This window comes from Eutrigla gurnardus (assembly GCF_963514095.1).
Source record: "Eutrigla gurnardus genome assembly, chromosome: 8".
Taxonomy (NCBI): domain Eukaryota; kingdom Metazoa; phylum Chordata; class Actinopteri; order Perciformes; family Triglidae; genus Eutrigla; species Eutrigla gurnardus.
In genome coordinates, this window is record NC_139922.1 from 6,196,976 (window position 1) to 6,221,091 (window position 24,116).

Genomic DNA, 24,116 nt, shown 5'->3' on the forward strand with positions numbered 1-24,116 from the left:
TCATCTGATGCTGTCATTTTTTCCTCCGGTGTAACGCTAGATGGCGAAGCGATGCTCACTGGGAGCAAGGCATTAGTGATGATGATTAAGAGAAACCTTTCATCCCTCTCACTTTATCCTCAAATCAACGCAACCTTATTCTCCCATGAGACTTTAAATGTAACGTGCATTTATGTTCCTTCCTGCATAATGATGGAGAGGGAATCATTAGACTGGAACTATACCAATCAAGTCAACTCCTTCTGGTACACATCTGCATTCAGACTGTGTTGAGAGAACTGTGGCCTGAGAAACTTTATCTGGCTGGGGTGTTATTAAGGCTGGCTGTATGTTATTGTGACATAATATGATGCATACAACCATAAAGTCCTTTATGGAAAGACGTCCGTCCAGACAAAGATGTCCAGTTATAGTTAACTACCACGTATGAGCCGTTATACCAGTGTATTTAACTCCTTACTGTACAAAGACAGAGCAAACAGTGTCTGACTGTGGAGTCGATGGTCACTTCAAATGATGGTCTACATCTGTCTGCTTCCTGACCTTCGAGCGTGGCTGCCTATTAACCAGCCTGTGGGTTGACCAACCCAGACAGACAGACAGGTGGAGTACCTGTCTGTCTGGTCGGTGATTGCCTGTCTGTCCGTCCACCAGTCTGTCCCATCATATATTGGTTGAAGCTCAAACTGTTCACCCTCAGTGATCAGTTTTCAGTTTCCCCTTCGTCTCAAATTCAAGTCAGAGTTAAACCTTTTTCTTTTCTTTTACAACTTAACATTTGAGCTCTGACTTTGGCGAGAGAATTTGCTGATGGTTCCATTTTGGTTTAAAAAAAGAAGCAAACATTTTGACAATTCATAACCCACTAACAATTGGCACAAACTTTGAAATACTCGAAAGAGGCTCATCTGACCAAAGGCATGGATCCTCAGGTCAGTTGTCTGATTCCTCCCTTTGTTTGTGCTTCTGCATTGCTCTGCTCTCTGTTCTTCTCCGGTTAGGCCTTGTTGCTGCAGCGTTGAGCAGCTTGCCACCACATCCAAGCTTGGCGGCACCAGAGAAGCTGCCAAACAGTTCCTTTTTTTAGGGATCGCAGTCACCAAATTACAGCCGCCGGGGCAGTTAACTCCACCCGAATGCTCCTACCGGACCCGCCTAGCACCAACAGCATGTGTGTCTGAAGAGCACGTGCATTTAGGGTGTGAATGTGTGTGAGTGCTCGTCTGCCTTTCTGTGTGTCAAGTGTGGAGGGAAGGAGATATTTCACAAGGAAGTCAGGGAGTTCAGCCAACATGGATGGTTTACGTGTGTGTGTGTGTGTGTTTGGGACAGCACGCAAGTGTGTTTGCATTCCCACAAGCAAAGATTTGTGTGAGTTTAGTGTTTTTTTAGGTGTCAGAGTTTATTGCAGGTTGGATTTTGTTCACAATATCATGATGGTTTGGAGGGAAAACAAATCAATACACCACGGAGAGACTCCAGCTCAAATGTCATTTTATTCTCTGCAACACAATATGAAGCCGTGTCAAACATTTTGTGCTCAGTCAGCACCGTGATCACTTTGAGCCACCCTGTGATGTTAAACAGCACTGAGCGTTGACGTGGCGACTGCCAATACAGCAGCGTGGTTCTGCCAGCTGGCACTTTTGGTGAGCTCTCTGCCCCACCTTAACTTCTCTGCCAAAGTAGTCTGAGGAGCAACGTGTTCCTGCGTATGCATGCACGGATCAAATGAACCAGCCGTTTATTGCGTGTATGGTGGATATTGTTAAGCTTAATGGACTTTGGCAGCCACGGCTCACGCCGGTGCCAACGGGTTCTACGCTTCAGACACAGATAAGAACGGTGAATAAAACATGCCGCGATGAAAGGGGTTGTGGTAATTTTACAGTCATAACAATTAAAAATGTCTGCGTGGATAACAAGGTGGTAGCAATCAAAATGAGTCCAGAGAAAGTGGGGGTTGTGTGTATGCCTGGGTGGGAGGTCACTGTGATTGCCTTTCTCTGGACTGCGGTCATGGGAGACCAAACACTGTGCGTTGTATCTGGAGATGATTGTTCTTGGCAACACAAAGGGCATAAAGCCTAAATATGTGTTTGTTTAGCTTGACGAGGGCAAAAGGCTGCCGTGTGGGAACTCTACTCACATCAAAGTAATTGCAGTGGAGGTGAGGGCTGACAAGTAGCCGGCACTTGATGGATAGTGCGTATAGGAAATGTAAAGCTGGTCTCAGACGTCGAGTGTGGGAAACTCAAACAACCGATACTTTTTTTTGATTGTTCACCAGATGGCGATTTCACTGACACCACTGGGTGTTATTTGGCACACACCCCACATACCCCCCCACATACCCATGCATCCGTCCTTGAATCCTGTCTCCTATCTTCTCTGTTGCTCTTTCTCCTCCCTTCATGCTTATTTCACATTTCCAATCCAATGCCTGTCTTCTGTTGTCTGCAGCTTCAACCACCTTCAGAGATTCAGACAGTCACATTAGGGTGTGTGAGTGTGAGCTGGCACATTTCTGGCACTATTAAGGAAAAGAATAATTTCTGCAGAGAAGAGAGAAGAAGAAGAAGACGTCATCTCGTTGAATATTAAGATGATTCTGAGAGAGGACTATAGATGACATGGCTAAATGTATTGCAGCATTACAACATTACACCCAGATGTGATTGGTGAACATCTCATTTCAAAAGTGCCTCCACTCTTCTGGGGAGGACTTTCAAGGTCTTTGAACCTGGCTGCAGGGATTTGCTCCTATCCAGGGACATGTTGCAAAAGATGTTTAAGTCTCACAACATACTAGCTCAAACCCTGAAAAACAAGAAGAAATTAAACATTTACTCCAGTGTGTCCTCATACCTTTGGCCAAGTAGTGCAGAAAGGCAATACTGGTTCGTACCTGTGATGCACTTGTTGATTAGAGACCTTCCTGTATCATTTGCAGCTTAATCTCACTTCCTTCTCACCACAGCCAATACACTCACTCTTGCACAGCGAGCGAGACGACAACAACCAGTCATTCATCCATCCATTAAAGCACTCTTGGCCTTTGGAGTGGAGCGGAGCCGAGGCAATGACAATTAAGATTGAAACCGTTGGTTTTTCGTCTAAGACCGGATGTTTGGTAGATCACAACTTACCCGAAGGCAGAGGAGAGGAATTGTAAATACACACACACACACACACACACACACACACACACACACACCCACACACACACACACACCAGATAAAAGAGGTCATTACAGCCAGAGAGGTTGCTTGATTGTGGGATGTAGTTTAGTCTTATCACCATGTTGTGTTTATAGTAGCCTTAGACGTCATTCCTGAATGATGATAGACTTGTTCCTGTCTACATTTCCATCATCCCCAACACCCCTGTCTGCACATCTCCATCCACTTCTACATCTCTACGGATGGCTGAGAAATCATTGCACAAGTTACAGATTACAACAAGGGTGCCACATTTTTAGATCTACAATACCAATTAATCCTCCCACAATGCATGAGTCACAGAAATGGTAGGTGTATAAATAAGTCTGGTGGTGTCTTCTATATTGCAGCCCTTTTGTGTCTTTTGTGTTGTTGTGTGATGCTGACTATATATGCCCTCGCTATGTCCTTTTTGCTGCATTCTTCTGGCCAAGCCAAGGCCAGTGGGTTTTTTTCTTTTCTGCAAAATGGTATAATTTGGCTGCTATTTTTATTGCAGCGAGCAGACTGCAGGGGCCAGTTATTCATGCTTCCAGGCAGGTCCACTTCATGCACAGGCTCTTCTTTTTACAGATTTGAATGTCCCTCTGTAATACTTGTATGCCTTTGAATAGAGCTAAGTCACTCTACAGTTGCAGTGGATTGCATAAGCAGGTTTAAACACAATGGCCACATATTGATATAATTACATAATGTATCATTTTCTCATGCACTGTCCTATATGACTCAGGACTCAAAAGATTAGGAATACTCAGTGTTGAAGTTAAATTGATGAGCATGTGTTCACATTCTTCTTTGTGGAGTGTTTTTATTCAGGCTCTACTTCTGTAAGTTCAAGGATTAGTATCAGTTTAGAGAACTTTTTTTCATGAAGCATGGAATGAGAAGCATTTTCCCAGCATAAAAAAATCCCCAGATACCCGCTCACAAGGTTAAGACTCTTTCATTCAAACCATTACGGACAGTCAGTGCTACTTGAAATATCCTGGGATATTTGGTGAAATAGGCTAGGCAAAGATCAAGCAAATGTTCTGCAGTTATAAGAATAGCCTTGAAACAAGTGAGCAGCACACAAAGGCAACGTGCATTGAGTTTCAATTTGTTCTGACACATTCACTTCTGTTTTTGTTCCATCATTTCTCCCTCTCCTCCATTTGTGATAATGCTGTAAACCAAAATGTGCCCTCCTTTTGTTTCCGTTTTGCTACAGGAGCCATAAACTTTCCTGGAAAGTCCTTTTACACGCTATCCATTGGCATCAAGCCTTTCTGTGGGATTAAGGACCTGGGGATTGGAGGAGAGAAATTACACAAGGTTAGAGATTATACTGGTGTAGGTCACCCCAGTGTCCAGTGTAGAAAAGGGCATGACTTCATTGGATTAGCCTCAGGTTAAGAGTCACAGTTTCCCACTGTAATGATCAATTGGCCTGGTAGTGATTTGTTATTCTAGGAACTAGAGTCGTAGGGGGCGACTGTGCCGAGGTGTTAGTGAGGTCAGAGCATGCAGGATGAAGACAGCAAACAAGCACAGACATGTAACGTCACACGTCTGGTGACCTCATTCAGCAGTGTGTGTGTGTGTGTGTGTGTGTGTGTGTGTGTGTGTGTGTGTGTGTGTGTGTATGTGTGTGCACGCCTATGACATCATGGAGTATGTGCTTCCTGACATGGACACACACTCAAACACATGTGCGTGTACACAGACTTGCACACCCAGTTTCCCCTCTAAATGAATGGTGGCTTTGTTTAACTGCTCGGTTGCAGGAATAATAAAGTTTTCCACCGCTGAGGCGATGTCCCCTACACTCACCGATTGGTCAGTGAGAACTTACTCTCCCAAGTTACTCTCATGGGAATCGACTCTGTGAGCAGGAAGCAGACAGTGACATTTTGTCAGTGTGGTTTAAGCGAATTTCAGTCCTGGCGATTTTCCCGGGGGAATGAGTCCGTTTCTCCAAACACGCCTCCACCACCCGTTGGCCTGTTCTGTGAACAGTAGGGCTTTATAATTAAGGATAAGTAGACCATTTCATAATACTTTAATGTCCATTTATTACCCTGAGCTATGGATTTGAAGCCCTCATGCACATGGCTCAATCAACCTGTTAAGGAGCCCAGCGGCAAACACACATGCTATATCTGTGCGATGTGCATTAACTTCATTATTTGCCCTGAAACCAACCAATACTTCTATTGTAGAATAAAACTCCCCGGCCGTGGCCAGTCTGGGGACTTCTGGATTAACAACAACGTTTAGGGCCCTTGGGGACCTGGGGCACCAGGGCAGTTGCCTGCTTTGTCTGAGCCAGCTTTACACCTGCACTTTTCCTTGCAGTTATTTTCTGTTATATTTCTTTCTATTGGACAAACTAATATACAAATATATATGTAAAGAATTACAGTGCAAAAATGACTAAAGAGGTGAATCACCACCTCTCAAACATTGTGTTATATGAACGAAGGATTTGTTGTAAGACTGTTTGACTTGCTTATAAACTTGCACCAACTATAGATTCCTGCACAATAAAAGTGATGCTGCCATCCTTCCCTCTTGTGTTTTCTCAGGTATAGAAGTTCAAGATGTTGCCTCATTGCTCCCTCCTGCTGTTGCTATGCGTGGCTCGGCTGCTCTCCACCTCTTCGGCCCTGCCCTTCGAGCAGAGAGGCTTCTGGGATTTTGCCATGGACAGCATGGACAGTGGCGGGATGATGACGATGATGAGGGATGAAGAAGAAGGCTCGGCCGTAGAGGAGATGCTCCCCCCCGACATACCCATGTGCCCCTTCGGCTGCCACTGTGGGCGCAGTGTTGTCCAGTGTTCTGACCTCGGTCAGTGAGAGTGTGTGTGTGTGTGTGTGTGTGTGTGTTTGTGTGTGACAGAGAGAAAGAGTATGTCTGTGATGTTTTGTCATTGTTTCTAAGTATGTGTGTTTATCAAGAGGTTCACATAGGAAAGCAAATAAAATGGATGACAGAGCGAGCAAGGCCAGAGCCTTGCTGACTTACATCGTCTCCAGAGAGTTAAGCCCTTTTTGGTTTATTATCTCAGAGAGGAATTTCTTTCTGAGGAGGTCTTTGAAGGATTTTGTGTTCCAGACTTTGTGTGTCGACGCTGGGTGGGAGAGGAGGAGAGAAATGGTTTAAGCAGGAAAGGGAAAAATACGGAAGCAAGATTAGGAAGGAGGACCAGAAGATCAGAGAGATGGGAAGGGATCAAGAGATGAAGAGGGGAAAGTAATCAAGACAATAGAGCGACACTTTGATCGGAGGAGATGAAACATTTACAATCTCCTCTCCGTCTTTAAGGAGTTGGTTTATGTTGTTTTGGGGATTTTAGTACAGGATTGAGTGAAGAATTAGTTAGCTTAAAGTGTTCAACATCAGAAGAAGAATGGTAGGGATAAAAGTTGTGTTTACTCATCAGGATAATAATATGTGAAGGTTATGAATGTTCACAGGTATGAGTTCTACTGAAGCTAATTTGTTGGTGACAAGAATACAAAAAATGTTAAGCTCTGTCTCCTACCTACAAACTTCTGTGATACTTCTACAGTCTGTATAGTCATGTTTCCATAGGCACATGCCACAATTTCCTGCTTGTGGATATTAAAAGTGCATGCTGTTTTTCCTCTGTCTGTTCTTTCAGGACCAAATAGATGGCATTCAGTCTTATTTACAGACATAAAGATCCTTCACATTATACTGGCTATATAACTCTAATAGGCTGTCTGTGTTTAGACATAATGGTTTTGTCGAATCATCATTTTACAAGCTCTATATATTTACTGTCCCTGGTCTCTGTGCTGCGGGTAAATGTGGAAGCGTATAATTTCCCGAGATGTCAAGTGCTTATTTAGAACAGATGTATTTTGGCGGTGGCGTCTGTCTACTCTCAGTGTGCATCCCGGCAGGACGTCGGTATGTGTGTTGAGGGGCGCTGGGGTTTAGGAGGGTGCTAGTTTTGTCAGTTTGTGGTAAAGGCTTTGAGATTTGTGGCAGATACGGACGACGTGCTGTGGTTTGGGGTTTAGAGGGTAAAAGAGATTTGGTTCATCAGGGAGTGGGTGAAAGTTTTTTCAGGTTTGTTTATTGTGTCTGTGAGGCGTGGTGCAGGCATACAAATATGAAGGTTTCCAGCTGGCAGGCTGCATGTTGAAATCTGAAGGTGTTGGCTGGAAGGTAAATATTTCCTACCACCTGTTAACATAGTGCACATTTTTTGTTGCCAGCAGCTGAAACAATTACACTTGAGAAAATCATCGACTGAGATTATAATTTAAACACCGAGGACTAAAACTTTCATCTACAACTTTAATGGATTTATCTCTGCAGGCTAAATCTGGCTTTGTTTCTTACTCTTCCAAGCCTCCTCATCCACTGCTCCAGATCTCAGCACTGTGTGGACGTGGATCCTACAGAAAGGGAGCTGCTGAGGGTTTGATCCTGTGTGGTGACATGGAGGGTGTGGCCCACTATAGCCAAAGCCATATATCTAAACTTAACTCCAGATGGACAGCTCTGGGTAGAGTCCTGTGGGACAGATGTGGTTGGTGGCAAACTGGATCCCAGTGGGGCAGTTGGCATCCTCTCTCACCAGCAGGTCTGCTTGCATCATGTTCGTCATCCAGATGAGGTTGGCCCTGGATGGAAATCGCTCACAGTGGCCTGTCTGCACCGCCGACCACATCTGGTCCACGTGTCCTGTGATGTGGTCTTGTTAATGATCCGCCGTTGCCGTGTTTGTGCGTGGGCTGAGTCATTTTTTCCAGAGAGAACCCTGAATGGAATCATGCAGGTGTATTTCTTCACGCTGTCCGCTTTTTGAAACCCATTCTTAGCCTTTGGGAATTTATTTTTTTGGGGAACAATATTCACAAGCGGAACCCTAACCATAGCAGCTCTTGGTGTTTATGTCGTCAACTGCACATTTTCTCTACTTCTTTAGATTTGGTTAGCAGGTGTTTCTGTCACAAAGAAGCCAACATCAAGACGCATGGCAGCTTCACCACTCACACATTAACACCCACACACACACACACTCTCTCTCAGTGTGTGTGGATTACATGTGGTGTCCCTGTGTCTTTGTAAGTGACACACCAGTAATGTGTGTCTCTGTATGACTTCGGTTGTGTCTATGTCCACCTTTTATTAAAATAATAGACGAGGAGGCGGTTAGTGCTTATTTGAGATTGTGTGGGAGTGTGATTGGCGCCATGTTTAGGCCCGAAGGAGGTTTAAAACACACAATGACAATTTATTGAGTGTGATGTTGTACCCTTGGAAGCATTTAACAGAGTATGATTACCTTCTGTGTTTTTATTGGTCTCGTCTTCAGGTCTGACTGAGGTGCCCAAGAATATTCCTCTGGACACCAAGTTCCTGGACCTGCAGAACAACCACATCACTGAGCTTAAGGAGTTTGACTTCAAAGGCCTTACTAACTTATATGTAAGACACACACACACACACACACACACACACACACACACACACACACACACACACACACACACACACGCACACACAGTCTGGTCACATTCATAATGTCTGTCTCAGCTATTCGATCACCACCTCTGAAGGATGTGTTAACGACACAACTCAGTTTGTATTGGCTTCGGTAGTGTGAAATAACGTTATGACCCTCCCTGAGGATTTAGAGGTTCACTTCCTTTCTTTTGCTTCTCCCACTGCCTTCTCCTCTGAGTGCTTTGACTGTATAACATTTAAGCCTGAAGCCAAATGGGAGTGGTCAAGCTCATATCCTTGCCTCTCTTAGCAGCAAGGCGTTGCTCGCTCCCGACCTGCGTTCAAGAGCGCTGACCAAGAGCAATATTAATTCTGGCAGCATAGGAAACTCACAACATGACATTATACAATAACATCTCTATTAAGGTCTGGAGCCTACATCCGTCTTTCCAGCGCAGGTGGAGAGACAGTCTGCTAGACTGCTGTTAACTGGAGCTGGATCTGTTTTAGTTCACTCAGACACATTCAAGAGACAGACACATATGATGTATTATTTGAGTGTTCATACTGACTCTCTGGGTGCCAACGTATTTAATATGGCTCTCCATGGCAACTGTTTTTTCAGGGTCTGTCTCTGAGGAATAACCATATTTCCAAAGTCCACCCCAGAGCATTCGTGCCCCTGAAGCACATGCAGAAGCTGTACTTCTCCAAGAATCTGCTGACCACTGTCCCCAAGAACTTGCCCGCCTCTCTGGTTGAGATTAGGATCCACGAGAACCGCATCAAGCAGGTGGCTTCTGGAGCGTTCGCAGGCCTGGTCAACATGAACTGCATAGGTCAGAAATGCTGATGACTTCCACAAATTTAGGCCATAACCTGTGGTGCTTACCACGGCCTTTGCCACTGTATAGAAGATTAAAGAGACTCTTTTTTTACTCCATGCCACAAATGTTCCCTTCATCTTGCAGAAATGGGAGCAAACCCCATCCACAACAGCGGTTTTGAGCCTGGAGCCTTCAAGGGACTGAAACTGAATTATCTGCGCATCTCAGAGTCCAAGCTAACTGGAGTGCCAAAAGGTAGCATTTCCAGTCTTTATGCTAAGCTAGGCTAATCAGCTGCTAGATGAAGGTTCTGATTTAACTTTCAGACATAAGAGTGATATTAATCTTCTCGTCTAACTCTAAAAAGGGACCTCAGTTCATGTCACAACATCTCATACCATCCGTTAAGTAACTAGAAAGCAAAGAGAGGACAACCTCACCCTAAACCATTACATGGTGTTTGTCTTTAGATCTCCCAGAGAGTCTCCATGAGCTTCATCTGGACCACAACCAGATCCAGGCTGTGGAACTGGAGGACCTGAGCCGCTACAAAAACCTGTACAGGTATCCACACACACACACACACACACACACACACACACACACACACACACACACACACTTCAACAGCATACTCATTTCTTGCACCCTGAGGGATTACTTGCACTTCTCTGAAGTATCCCTGTGGTGTGAAAAATGAAAAAAGTATTCAGCACTGCCCCTCAGGGGTAAAAATATGAACTACATTGACATGCTACAAAAAAGTTGCAAAATAACTGTTTTAAGTTTGCATTCTCATTCAACTGCAATCTTCTCTCAGTAGGCTTTTTCACAGTCATAGTAGGAAAAGTGCTGCTTTTCACTCTCTTCGTTGTTGCTCTCATACACTCCAGTCTTGGGTTACCTCCGTCCAACACTTTAATCTCTAATGTAAATATTTATGGTCACAGGGTTATGGCCAGGCTTCTGTGGCCCTGATTATAGCCTGGCTTAATATCCCTTTCTTGCTATGATATTATAATGGAATTTGCAGTTACTCCAGCTGACATTAGTAAAACATTTCAGCTAAATGTACCGTGCAGTGGCCTGTTTTCTGCCCATTCCACATGTCTCCCCTTGTCTCATTTTTTCCAGGTTGGGCCTTGGCTTTAACCATATCCGTAACATAGAGAACGGCAGTCTGGCCTTCCTCCCCAGGCTGAGAGAGCTGCATCTGGACAACAACCGCCTCACTCGTGTTCCCAAAGGGCTCCCAGACATGAAGTACCTCCAGGTGAGTCTGGCATGCACACATTTGATTTTCCATCTGAGACTGAATATTTCATACGACACTCACCCTCGACTTTGCCGCTTCTGCTTTCAAGGTTGTCTATCTCCATTCCAACAACATCGACCAGGTGGGCGTGGATGACTTCTGCCCTCGAGGGTTTGGGATGAAGAGGACGTTCTATAACGGCATCAGCTTGTTTTCTAACCCTGTCAACTATTGGGAGGTGCAGCCTGCAACGTTCCGCTGTGTCAGCGACCGGATGGCCATTCAGTTTGGCAACTACAAAAAGTAAAGAAGGGGATACAGAGAGATGGGGAGTGAGGGGAAGGTGGTGGTGGAGGAGCAGATAATTTAAATAATTAAAAAAACTTGAGAGCTGGAGGGAAGGTAGTTCATATTTGCAATAATTATCTTTATTATTATTACTGGTTGTGGAGCGAGGATTGGAAATGGAGAAGGTGGGCAATAAACTGATGAAATAGAAAGAGAAGTGAAAAATACAATCACATAACTTGAAGGGAGTGGAAAGCAAAGCGCTTGCAGTATTTCACCTGAGTTTTCACTTTTTTGAATTTAAGGTTTTGAAAGTTTTGCCATTTGACATGGATGAAACAGAGGAGAAGAATGTTTTCCCCTTGCCTAAATCGATAAAAAATGGAAACTTGTGAAGCATTTCATTCCGCATTTTTACACAATAGTGCTTATTGTGATAGATGTTTTTTTTTTTTTATTAACGATTTGGTTAAGGAGTAAAAAAGAATATAGAAAAGCAATTCATTCTAGATGTTTTATGTATACATAAAAAGGTGCTCTGTATGACTTTGTGTGTGTGCTGATTTGGGAGATACATCACATTATCCTGATCTGAAGTAATTTGGCCCTCAACTCTGTGATTAAATTATACTGTATTAATAAACAATATGTCACAGATTGGGGGCTATTTTCTACCATTTACAGACAGAAAATATTATTCAAGTTAACCAGTTCAAAAACATTTTTGTACATATGGAAGTTGGGTGATTAAAAGGGCAATACGTACATTTTAAAATCCCCCTCATCAGTGCTAAACACCTTTTCTTATTGATCCGAGGTGAATATCAGCCTGCCTAGGAGTCTGTTCTGTGTCTTTACTAAATATTATTCTGTCTGTATGATATTTTAATACAATAATCCTTGAGGGGACACTAGACGTAGTGGGGGGTTTGCCTCAGTTAGAGAAAACACACATCTGCTTTGCTTTGAGACAGTGAAGGCAGTGTGTTCACATATTGCTGCAAACAATAATAGTGTTGATGCATTGTTTTGCACAGTTTTTCTGTTATGCTTTATGCTTCGGGGTTATTGGAGCGTTAGCCCCTTTGGTAGACCCATGTGGAACTACTTTAGCCATTAGTGTTCCGTCCTGTCTCTGTTCTGTAATCTGACCAGCTACTGCTGCATGTGAATAAAGACATGTTTGGCCTGCTATCAAACCAGACAACAACTGATGCCCCTGGGTTGGATGCTGTGTGAGAAATAAAGAAATATCAAAAGTGGAAAACATTTGATGAATGAAGTACAGACATTTTGACAACATGGTCCCATTACATGTATTATATGACAACAAGGACGTCTTAAAGGAGAGAGATCATATTTCAATACTGCTTGAACTCATATACATTTGTCTTGAGCATTTCGTTGGATATCTTCAACTGAAAAATAAAGTCATTTTATCAGTTAAAATTTTGCACTTGGCGCACAGGTGGCGGAGTGGTTAGAGTGCATGCCATGTACGCACGTACATACACAGCTGACCCCGGTTTGAATCCCAGCCGGAGGTCCTTTGCTGCATGTCACACCCCCTCTCTCTCCTGTCTTTCCTAAATGTCCACTGCTAATAAAAGGTGTCTGTGCCTCAATAAATCTTTAAAAAAAAAAGATTTTACACTTGACCATCTGCATCACTGATGAACACACAGAAACAAGAAGAGCAGGGTGAAGAACGAATTTGCAGAAAAAGTGCTGCATATCATAGACATCTCTTCAATATGTCCATGCTGACCAAATGATATGAATCAAACATTACACTATTACCTTAAAAAGGGGTGATACTGCGATAAGTCAAACTGCATGTGTATCATCTTAATTCTGATGAATATTGGAATTAAGCTGAGGCTCTAATGAACGCCTATAATTCAACTTTTTAAAGGTGGGTGTATTTTAGAAACATGTTTTATTATATTTGTTGACATTCCCTTTACATCCTGACAGCAATCAATGAACAATGCTCTGGCTGTCGTGGGACTGTAATTACTCATCCAATCATTTGGTTCAGGCGGATGAAATGATTGGATCCATATGAATTGGGCGGCTGCATCACCAGAGTCTCCCACGAGCCCTGGCAGTGTGACAGCTGTGAGTACAAACAGACAGTCTGACGACAGCCGTGTTCGTTGTTTACATGATCATTATTACATGTTTCTGTCAATAATGATGATTTGGGTGGAGGCAAGGAATGGGCTGTCAGCGGCGTCGACGTGGCTACTTCCTCTCTGGATCAGCCACTTTGCCTCCAGTTACTTTCATCTGGAAAGAGTTTACAACATTAGGCTGGGTTTTTTTCAGTTGGGTCATTTTAAAAGTCTAGCTTACTCTTGGGGGTTTCTCTCTTCCTAAACGTTAAGCATTTCTTTTTGTGGTGGCATAGAATCCCCTCAGTAGTGCTGGTGAACGCAGCCTTGGCCCAACTCATTCTCTATCAGCACCCAGATATAAGGCACCTGTGGCCCAGGGTTCCTGCTCTCTGCTGCGGCTGGCCTGTTGGTGTCCCAGTGATGAGGTCGCTGTTTGCTCCTACTGGAGCATAGATATGCATGAGGGCTTCACCTGCACCATGCACTGCTGTTATGCCCCGTCCACTGTCCACGTTTAACTTGTTTCAATTGTTTTCCTTAGTTTGGTGTCTAAGACTTTACTTTGCGGGTCATTACCGTTTGCTTGCTTGTTGTGTTTTCTGACCGTTTTGTTGTCTTTATAATCAGAATGTCATTGTTGGGAGGCTAAGCACTCAAGGAGAGGACCACTTTGTCTGTCATTAACACACGGGTACACTATCGACTGCACCATTTGCTGTGAGGATGCTGTGCTGCAGGAGTAACAGCCCTGGACACTTCCTCCGTGTAGTCTACTGCTCCACATAATGGCCTCTGCTTTTTCTTTTTGTTGTGGTTGCCTTGACTTTTATTACCAATTTATTGGATCTTAACATTTTATATTGAGGCCTTTTAATATTGTTTATAAAGTACTTTTGACCATTTAATTTTTAGGAGTTTTTGTTATTGCCCATTTAATCCTTTCTTTTTCCCTCAACAGTCTCTGTCTATAATATTTTGATTATTGTTTGAAATAAAACCTTTCATTGACCTTAATGATCACGTCTCTGCCTATCAGTAACACACCCGTGTCCTGTTATTTCTCACACTATTCGTGTGCTTTCAAAGGCTCTGAGCCGAACCAATTTACGTTGATTAATCCGCTTCATTAATTCGTCAAATATCAACGCATTTGTGAATGAACCATCAGCGGTAAAAATCACAGTTCCATTTGTTTTCAAATGTGGCGCCCAGCGCGTGCCCGCCGTCGCGCGCCCCCATCCCGTCTGATTGAGAGATACAGGGATCCGGCCGGAGCAGCACACTTGCCTGTGTTGACGCTGGACGGATATGCGGCGATGCTCTTGCGTGTAAAGGCGTTTTTTGCGCTCTCCAAGCAGCCCCGCAGACATCTCCCCTCGGAGGACGGACCAGGAGGAGGAAGCGAGAATAAAAGCCCGCTATCTTTTTGTCCATCGCGTGCTCGGTGGCAGCGGCCCCGTGGATTCTCCGAGGAAGCCGGGGGCTGGATTTGAAATGTCGCACGGATGTGATGGTGAGTCGGCTGCTGGAGAGCGAGTGTGAAGCCTATATCATATATCTAGAATATCATATTTAACATTTAAATATTTAAGAAGCAGCATTTGTAGCCAGCGATCCTGTCGAATAAACGTCATTGACACATTGTGGTTTAGTCACGTAAATACAATACAGGATAACCTGCATAGGCCTGACGATATGAGCCATGATTTATAGGCTAATCACCTGTTTGGAAGGAATCTACTGATAACCAGCGCTGTTTCTGCTCCACGGTGATCTATTTTCATCCATTGCTATGTTTTTTTTCTGAATAGCAATGGATTCTTGTTTCCTCTCTCGGGAAATTGAACATCAGCCCCAGTGTTGGAGCCACAAGGCTTGCCATAACATGTAACTATTTGGGGCAATCAGGGAGCTGTGATGTTGGATTAATTTGATCTGCATCAGCGTTTCCTCCATATAAGCCCCATGGAAATGTCACTGCTGAAAATAAGCCATTCTAAATAAAGCGGCAATCATGACATTTGTTTGTAGCTGCTTGTCATTCCACAGCTAATTTTAGCTTTCAGTAGACTTCACAGTAGCACTGGGAAAATCTGCTCGTGCATGGTTACCAATTCTATTATTTATTTTTTTTATCACAGAAAGCTTGATGATGAAAGGAGGAAGAGGAGGAGAGAGGTGGAGTGAGCCCTTCCTGGCCCAGGAAAGGTTTTAATTAGACCCTTGCAAAAGCAGGTAGCTACATCTCGATCGATGTGATAAAATAATAATAATAATAACAAGCAATGAATAGGATTAACTGACAGTATTTTCCATTTCCCTCCACAGTGAAGTCTGTGGTCAGGAGGTGATGGCAGTGCTGGCTGAGCTTCACCACCACTACTTCCCACTCCTACAGATGGACACTCCCCCACTCCACGCCTGAGCCTGCACTCAGCATTGCTCCTTCCCCTCCTCTCCTTCTGCCTCCCCTCGCTCATTCCCCACCTCTCCCTCCACTCTCCTCACCCGGCTGCCACTTGCTCCCGTAACCCCCCCTGCCATCTCTCATCCATCCGCGTTCCCACCTTTGAATTCAGCGTACCTCTGCAGTCTGACTCTATGATGGCGTGTTACGGGCGCTCTCTGGACTCCCCTTGCACACTAGCCTTGCTGGTGGGCTTCCAGTTTGCCTTTGTTCTCTATTTCTCCCTTGGGGGCTTCCGAGGCCTGGTGTCTGTCCTGGTGCACACCACGGAGCCGGAGTTTGATTACTCTCGACCTCACGACGTCTACACCAACCTCAGTCATTTGGGAGTACCGCCTCCCCCGCCTCGCAACTCTGGCACTGGACCCCCCGCCACAGGACCACCGCTGAGAGACTGCCAGATCCCTTCCCCACTGCTGGGTGAGAGAGAGGGGTTAACAGTCTGCTGTTATATGTAATACACAGAAACAACGCACAGTGAACACATTCTAAGTCAATATCACTTTTTCCCTTCCTCCAGTCGGACCTGTGTCTGTCCATCTCTCCTCTCCTCTGTCCCTGGAGGAGATCAGACAGAGAAACCCTTTAGTGTCGCCCGGCGGACGCTACCGGCCTCCAGACTGCGAGGCCCGCCATCACACAGCCATCGTGGTACCATATCGGAACCGGCAGACCCACCTCCGTGCCCTCCTCTACCACCTCCACCCATTCCTGCAAAGGCAGCAGATCCACTACAGCATCTATATAGTACAGCAGGTCAGATTGTGTGTGTGTGTGTGTGCGTGTGCGTGTCTATGTGTGTGTGTGTACATGCTGGCTTTAAATTTTGACCATCTATATTTTTCTCAGTGGCATTGTCGTTGTGTCTCTCCACGAGGAAATGCATGCTGCTGTGCTGGTGTACTGTCAGTACATTGTAAGTGACATGTGCAACACTATCGTGTTATATGTTTTAATATTCCTGACGTATTAGCATCGTGTAATATTGGTGTTATTGGGGTAACAATACCAGTCTTACACTGTGATATCTTACTGGTGTATCACTACTATGCATTATGACATAAAGCTGGTGTAATGCTGGTGTTTCATCAGTATATTCATGTCGTCTGTGGGCTGCCACTAGTGTAATGACTGCTGTGGTCTATCACTGTGTAATACTAGGGGTAATACTGGTTGTTACACCTTTATATTATTCACAATTCCATGCACATCATGTTGGTTTCATTAGTAGTTTAGTTTAGTTATGTGGCTCTAAGATGGACCCCTCAGCCCTCATACAATTGATGTAAATGGAGTTTGTATTAGTGTGTATACAGCTCTGACACATTACCAAATCAACAGGAACTGCCACACCTGCGATGTCTGTTATGTCCTAGTTACTCAGAACAAGTCACTGGCATTCACTGGAGCTACTTTGTATTGAAGAAGTCTGAAAACCCGGGGAAATGAAACCAAAATGATTGGCATGCTGTAGATTCCATTAGAGATATCCGAAGTGACAAAATGTGTTTTTATGTCATTTGAATTAACTGGATATTTAAAGTTGGATTATGAAGCACATTTATGTCTGTAGCTTGTCAGGTTACTATGTTACCATAGCAACACAGTGTGAGAATATTTACTACTTTACATTCATGTGTAGCGGTGTGTTACCCTCCGTCTGTGTTTGTGACTCCAGTGGGGGAACAGCACCTTTAACCGAGCCAAGCTGCTGAACGTTGGGGTGCGGGAGGCTCTCCGAGACGAAGACTGGAGCTGCATCTTCCTGCACGATGTGGACCTGCTGCCCGAGAACGACCACAACACCTACACCTGTCACAAACAGTTCCCCACGCACCTGTCTGTGGCCATGGACAAGTTCAGATACAGGTGTGGGGTGTGTGTGTGTGTGTGTGTGTGTGTGTACACATGGACTTCTACATAAATACTGTGCTGAGACATTATTTTCAGATTGCTCATGGGTGATTTGATCCTCCCAGGCTGCCGTACCCACAGTATTTTGGTGGCGTGTCTGCCGTGACCCCAGACCAGTACATGAAGATGAACGGCTTCCCTAACCAGTACTGGGGTTGGGGTGGAGAGGATGATGACATTGCTGCCAGGTGAGGAGGGTTGATGGGGTTAGTGACAGTCATCATGTTAACACATTGTGCTACTCATCCCCCCTCATGTTTACAGTTTCTTTACCACATGTTTTTCTTTTTCTTTGACTTTTAATTTGTGTTCTAACATTCCATCTCCACATCCCGTCCCACTGCCGTGGCTTTGCTGTGTCTCTCGGAGCGGGCTCAGTGAGTTGGTTCGCATGGACTCGCTTGCACATTTGGGCTGGGCTGCGTGCTTAAAGGTTTCATCCCTCTGCTGCGGTCCCCTCTCTCCACTCGCTCTACTATTTGCTAATCTGATCTCTTTGAGAGACGCTGAATGGAATAAGAGAATGCAAAAGAGCTTGCATCGATTATTACAGCAAAACAACATTTCTCCCCTACTTTTTGTAACACTTTGCCTTCTGCACACGATGTTTGCAACTTAACATACAGTATATCATTCACAGCATTAGTTCCATCATGCTTTGATTGACTCGGATAACTGGGGTGGTACACAAGCAGCAGAGATGGAAAAAGGGAACCACAGTGTTTTCAACCGCCCATAGACCATAAACGTATGTTATTCTCATATACCACCCATAATTCCATGTTTGTTTTCCTGAGTTTTCTACTTTTAAATGTAAACTTTAGAAGCGTCATGTACTTAGATTGAGAATTGCTTTGAGTTATAGAAAATAGCATGAATGGTCTGTTAGCCTGACTGTGAATGAGAATCTGCCGTTCCTGTTGACCACTGTTTTGTGCTGCCTCTCCAGAGTTCGACTGTCTGGCATGAAGATCATGCGCCCTCCAGTGGCCATTGGCCATTACAAGATGATCAAGCATAAAGGGGACAGAGGCAATGAACAAAACCCACGCAGGTGCAAACAGACACACCCGCAGACACACAAAAATTATATTTTCCCTTTGAAATAAATTTGTGGGGCATTTTGAATGTGTCTAACAGAACAAATATATGTTAAAAATAATGAAAACTAATGTTGTTCCTTCATGTCAGGAAAACTGGGAAGAAGGGAATTGTACTTATTGATGTTCTTGAAGATAACAAAGCCTGCCTACCAGCGTCTCTACAGCTCAACACATGTCACTTTAGTTTCATCTGGTCCATACCAGCCTCGGCTGTCTGCTGTCTTTATGCTAAGCTAAGCTAACTGTCTCCTGCAGCTGTTGATCTTCCTATTGAAAGACAGCAAATTAACACATTTCATCTAATGTCAAACTATTCCATTTAAAGTTTGCCCTGGAAATGCTCTCTCTCTCTCTCTCTCTCTCTCTCTCTCTCTCTCTCTCTCTCTCTCTCTCACACACACACACACACACACTCACACACACACACACACACACACACACACACACACACACACACACACACACACACACACACACACACACACACACACACACACACACACACACAAACCTGTGATACTGTATTTGTCTTCCTAGATTCGACCTTCTGAAAAGGACCAGACTCAACTGGCGCTCTGACGGCCTCAGCTCTCTGACCTACGAGCTCCTTTCCAGAGAGCTGGAGCCTCTCTACACCAACCTCACCGTCGACATCGGAGACGACCCCCGCGTGCCCCAAGGGAAAGCACCCGCCTCTGTGAAAACAACACCCCCCGTCCACCATCGTAGCACTGGCAAGACAGCCAAACAGGAGAAGAGTCAAGGCGGCAAAGAGGCAAACATGACTGTGGCCAAGCTGGCTGCTCATAAGACAGAGCCTGTCCAGTCAAAGGCAGCAAACCAAACAGCGCAGGAGAAGACAGGTGTGGTGAAATAGGATGAGGTGTGTCATAACAAGGACCGCCTGTAGCGTGAAGTGGCTTCCAAGACAAAATGGAGGAAAACAGTGTAGATCTGTTTGGTGGCGGGGCGTAACAGACACCAGCTGTCTGCCCTCGGTGCAGGTTAGGGTGAGGAAGGCAGTGGATCAGATGAGGAAGCCCTTTTTTTGTCTACAGGGGTGCATTCAGGAACACAACAGTCACCTCTAGGTTTATCAACCACTGAATGTGACTCCGGCTCTGGTGACTGACACACGTTTGAGGCTTGTGACTTATTTGGGGCCAGGAGAAGAATGGTAAACGACTCAGTTGTATAGACATAGAGGTCCGAGACTAACGTCATGAAAAGGAGACAGCACCTTTATAAATCTCTGCTCTGTTCCAGACATCGTAAGTCATAAGCAACCCATCTGCTGCCAGCAGACCTACAGCTTCATCCAGTTTGCTCCCAAAAAACTGCTGCTGTCAGTCCACCCCACTCCACGGTGGGTTTGTGTTTCTGTGCCTTCTCTCTTTTATGCGCATTTTATAGACTGGTATAGTTGCTTTTAGACGGGGACCTGGGGTTAGTTTGACCTCTCCTGGGCAATCGTTTGAACGCAGGAGGGCTCAAAGCTGACCCTAGATCAGGACAGATGAATTGTTCCAGGACTGCCGTTTTTATATTTGTGTGCATTGATCAAGCACTGACCAACTTCATAGTTATCAGACAACTCTAGAGTTTATATTTGTATAGAGAGACTCCTTTATTTGTTTACTGATTTGCTTTACTCGTCCTCCCTTACAGTCTGGTGCCTCTCTCTCTCTCTCTCTCTCTCTCTCTCTCTCTCTCTGACATTTAGTTCCTAGACAATCAAATCATATGGGAAGATAACTCTGTATCCAGCCACATAATAGTGAGGAAATGTTATCATGACTATCTTTACACCTGCAGATAAACATAGACTTGGCATGATAGTTGTTGTCTAGTTTGACTATATTCTTGATACATGGATAGACGTGTGCTTCTGATATTATCTGTGACTTTATTATTTTCTTTTAGATTAGTCGGGTATGGGGAAAACAGCAAACTTTCAGACAATATTATAGGCACGTGGCTACACATTTGCAAGTTTCAGATTGTATTTTAATGATAAAAAAAGTCATAGTCACGATAAAGCACTGTGTATAGATCTAGGTCAGCTCTTTATTAGAAGGCCTGACGTCTTCACAGAGAGTCTCAGTATATTGTGATAGACTGATGCCTCTAAACGCTATAAATGAGTGTCTGCCCCAACCTGTCTGTCACTTTGGAAGCTTGAAGGAAAGGAGACGAGTAAGAGGGAAACACGATTATTAGAGAAAATATGTCATCATTTTATTTTGAGCGAATTAGGTCAAGCACGTAGGTAATTTATGTAATTTATTACTTTACATCTTTCAGACATTCGGTTTTTGTTTCCATATCATCCATTTGGAATGTATTATTTTGACCTTTTGTGAAGGCAGAGTTTATCAGGTGAGCTCAGTTTGTGGATGTGGACTTGAATCTCATCGGTCGTTGCTGCTATTTTACTTTGGAAATGGTGAAAACTGTGTGATGAATCGGCTTGAAAAATGACATATTGTAACACACATTGTCTGGTGCATAGCTGTGTTTCGTCATACTAACAAGTAATGTGTTATGTATTCTGCTAATTTGAATGTATTTAATTTATTGAATTATTTATTACGTCACTGATAGACTTCTAAAGTCTGTGTTAAAGGAGCTGAAACGCCCTTCTCCATTGTAGAGCAGATTATTATCCCTTTATACTATGTTCTACACGCCACGTTTCTTACGTTGACATCGTGCCTCATGAGAGGAGACCAGTAATGAAGGACTGCAAGCATACTGCTGGATGATATGTTAGCGCCCTCAAGTGGTCCAGCGTGGCATTGGGCCAGCCGAGGAGGAACCGAGGACTGAATGAAACTGCAGTGTTGTGACTTGAATGTTAATCATTAACATTGGCCATTCACAGGTTCTAGCCAATCAAATCTTTGCATTGGTCTGCGTGGAGGGTTTCTCGTTTGCGTAGTATCACATGATTGATGCAGCCATCTTAAAGGTGTAGAGACGCTCTGGTTTCCAGAACCAAAAGCTACATGGTGAGTGTTTATGAATGGATATGGTTTTATAGAAGGAATCTGTGTTTCTTCATGATAAAATATTACGTGTTTTAAACAAAGAGTGCTGTACAAACTGATTCCCTTGACATGTTGAGATAATACGGCCCACTTTCTTAGCTTTGGACTATTAGTTTAGTTGCATATCAATAGATAATACTGTATATCCATCATATATCATATTGCCTGGGACGATGCCAGTATGGCATGAAGCAGTGACTCAATGAAAGCTTTTAAGGATGTTATGTAATCTCAGCAGATTAATCAGTATACTGTGTGCTTACCTGGAGATTGTTCTATATTTAATAAATAGACTAGTTTTTATAAAGGATGTTTTCGTCGGAAATATATATTACTGTGTTGAATGCAAATCCAGTAAACAAGATTAGGACTTCATAGTGACATTTTTTTATTTAAAGAGTTCATTAAACTCACGTTTGAGATGCATAGATGGATTGCTTAGAAGAGCCTGACTGGAAGGAAGGGAGGTTTATGTATTTGTGGCAAATGAGACCTAATTAATACATTATATCACTATATTACATTTTACCATACTATTTGCATCATGCGGTGATACCTGTCATCGTAGGGTGCCCTTACTGACCTTGTCTTGAAGATGAAAGTCCTATGATGAGACCTATGATGGACAGTGTTGTGACAGAAAGCAAATATGTAAACCAATAAAAACACATAATCAAAAATAAGTCTCTTTTATCAAACACATTTATACAAATTTTGGTGCTACACACACATTTACACACACTTAAACACTTCCAGTGATGCATTAACCCGAACCCACAACACTCATGGCCTCTTAATGAACACAGGCTTTAGCATTTTAATGAATGCTGCCACAGCTTTGACAGCAGAGATCAGATGTTCATGCTAGCTGGTAGATTAGCAGTCATATATCATCACCAATACATGCTGTAGAGCAATCAAACTGCAGAAACCTGTTACATCACCCTGCGTACATCGACCCTCCACGTTCTACGTGGGCATAAAGAGTGGGATTAAAAAGTTGCATATGAGATCATACCTATAAATAGACAGTAACCCTGAAGCTCTGTATGTTTGATCTGTTTCATAATCTAAAATACTGCATGAGTCACCAAGACGGGGCAAAGCACCAAACTGGGTGGACAAAAAGCACCGTGTAATCAATTCCTGTGCAACGCCAACACGGACTCCAGCTTTAAGATCATAGAGTAGAAGACGTAGCCAAACCCGGAAGTTAGCATCACCCTGGTTCCTGGAAAAAATGATTATTGCGGAAATATGCTCTGGGGCGAACAAAAGTTTATGATATTTTTCGCAAATGAACGCTACTTTCATGCAGTTATAAACAAACTATGGTCACATGAGCGTGAATATAAACACGATGAGGCAGCGTTTATTGTCCCCAACAAGCTCTGCTCGCTCATTTAGCTGCTTTTTGGAAGATACACAAAAGCTCGGGGTTAACAAAACGTGTAACTCTGTTAAGCTTGTGTTAACCTTATGTCAGGCATCTAACCAAAAAAAATAAATTAATTAACTTTGAGATGAGGCAGCTAACTGCTTACTCGTTTCTTGGTTTTAGGACTCAACCTGCTACACAAATGCAGTTTACTGTTAACGCTGCTGTTTATTGTAGTTGATAGTCTACCAACAAGTGTTCCTGTCATTATTTATGTTCCTGCATGATACAATGTCTTCAATAAATCGTTTAGTTACTTTAGTTGAACAGCAACCACCGTGGCCATAGGTGACAATGATGGGCTCATGGCTTCCGATGCAAAAACGTAGTATAGCAGTAGCAACATTAGCAAACCACCATAAGCTACTGGTGATACCAGCAAGGCTGTAGAGGATATTGAATTGCTTATCAGGTCGACTTTTCATTTGTAAGTGTGGAATGTTTGGTATGTTATGTTTTAAAAGTGACATAGCCTTGTTATAATAATAATTGAGGCTGTTCTCGAGCTAACTCATTTATGGTGCTTGATATGACATGTGGACCTGAATCACAGTTACCACACTCTCTTTAACAGCATATAATACATGCAAAGGTTTGAGAAGAACATACTAATAGTGAGATAAACTGTCTGTGTGTGTGTTCAGGGTGTAATGTCGGACAGAATGTTCTGAGACTTCATGGCGTAATTCCTTCTAAAGTGGTCACACCTGGACGACCTTTTGTGAGACAGTCTGTGATGCAGTCAGTGTGTGATGGCAGCAGTGTCAGTGTAGTTTGCACTTTGCTTCCAGCAGACTGACACATTGGCCTGTTGAAGTGACTGTGGCGGGCAGATGCAGAGGGCTGAGACAGCCTTTAGTCACCTCCTGTTACTGTACGGCCTAGGAGACACCGCTGACTTCTTACACTCACTCAGCAATACGTCAGCTCTGTTGGCACACGCAAACACACACGCACACATGC

The 24,116-nt window shown here is 43.8% G+C and overlaps 2 protein-coding genes across 5 annotated transcripts in view; both read left to right on the top strand.

Moving 5' to 3' along the window:
* Positions 1–11,604, top strand: part of bgnb (biglycan b) — a 12,144-nt gene extending 540 nt beyond the window's left edge. Inside the window, exons 2-9 of one of the 2 annotated variants that reach the window (XM_084014474.1) lie at positions 4,433–4,536; positions 5,790–6,054; positions 8,561–8,673; positions 9,317–9,530; positions 9,663–9,773; positions 9,989–10,082; positions 10,653–10,791; positions 10,883–11,604. In XM_084014474.1, coding sequence (XP_083870600.1) covers positions 5,805–6,054; positions 8,561–8,673; positions 9,317–9,530; positions 9,663–9,773; positions 9,989–10,082; positions 10,653–10,791; positions 10,883–11,080 — 1,119 coding nt within the window. In that variant the 5' untranslated portion in view covers positions 4,433–4,536; positions 5,790–5,804 and the 3' untranslated portion in view covers positions 11,081–11,604. The remainder of the gene's footprint in view (positions 1–4,432; positions 4,537–5,789; positions 6,055–8,560; positions 8,674–9,316; positions 9,531–9,662; positions 9,774–9,988; positions 10,083–10,652; positions 10,792–10,882) is intronic. The other variant, XM_084014473.1, reaches the window with a different exon arrangement.
* Positions 11,605–14,447: 2,843 nt separating this feature from the next.
* Positions 14,448–22,025, top strand: b4galt3 (UDP-Gal:betaGlcNAc beta 1,4- galactosyltransferase, polypeptide 3). 3 transcript variants are annotated; one of them, XM_084016169.1, is made up of 8 exons: positions 14,448–14,694; positions 15,323–15,416; positions 15,510–16,068; positions 16,169–16,404; positions 17,327–17,517; positions 17,628–17,750; positions 18,512–18,616; positions 19,203–22,025. In XM_084016169.1, the coding sequence occupies exons 3-8, from the start codon at positions 15,783–15,785 to the stop codon at positions 19,540–19,542; spliced, it is 1,281 nt and encodes a 426-aa protein (XP_083872295.1). In that variant the 5' UTR covers positions 14,448–14,694; positions 15,323–15,416; positions 15,510–15,782; the 3' UTR covers positions 19,543–22,025. The 3 variants fall into 3 exon arrangements, with proteins under 3 accessions (XP_083872295.1, XP_083872296.1, XP_083872297.1); XM_084016170.1 differs by having other exon boundaries at positions 15,515–16,068; XM_084016171.1 differs by lacking the exon at positions 15,323–15,416.
* The last annotated feature ends 2,091 nt before the right edge of the window (positions 22,026–24,116 follow it).

What these genes read in the sequence shown, in the direction of transcription:
- b4galt3 (XM_084016169.1), top strand. Translation starts at nt 15,783, where the DNA reads ATGATGGCGTGTTACGGGCGCTCTCTGGACTCCCCTTGCACACTAGCC. An exon ending in ATGGACAAGTTCAGATACAG is followed by an intron (nt 17,518 to 17,627) that starts GTGTGGGGTGTG and finishes TGATCCTCCCAG; the next exon opens with GCTGCCGTACCCACAGTATT. An exon ending in AATGAACAAAACCCACGCAG is followed by an intron (nt 18,617 to 19,202) that starts GTGCAAACAGAC and finishes TTGTCTTCCTAG; the next exon opens with ATTCGACCTTCTGAAAAGGA.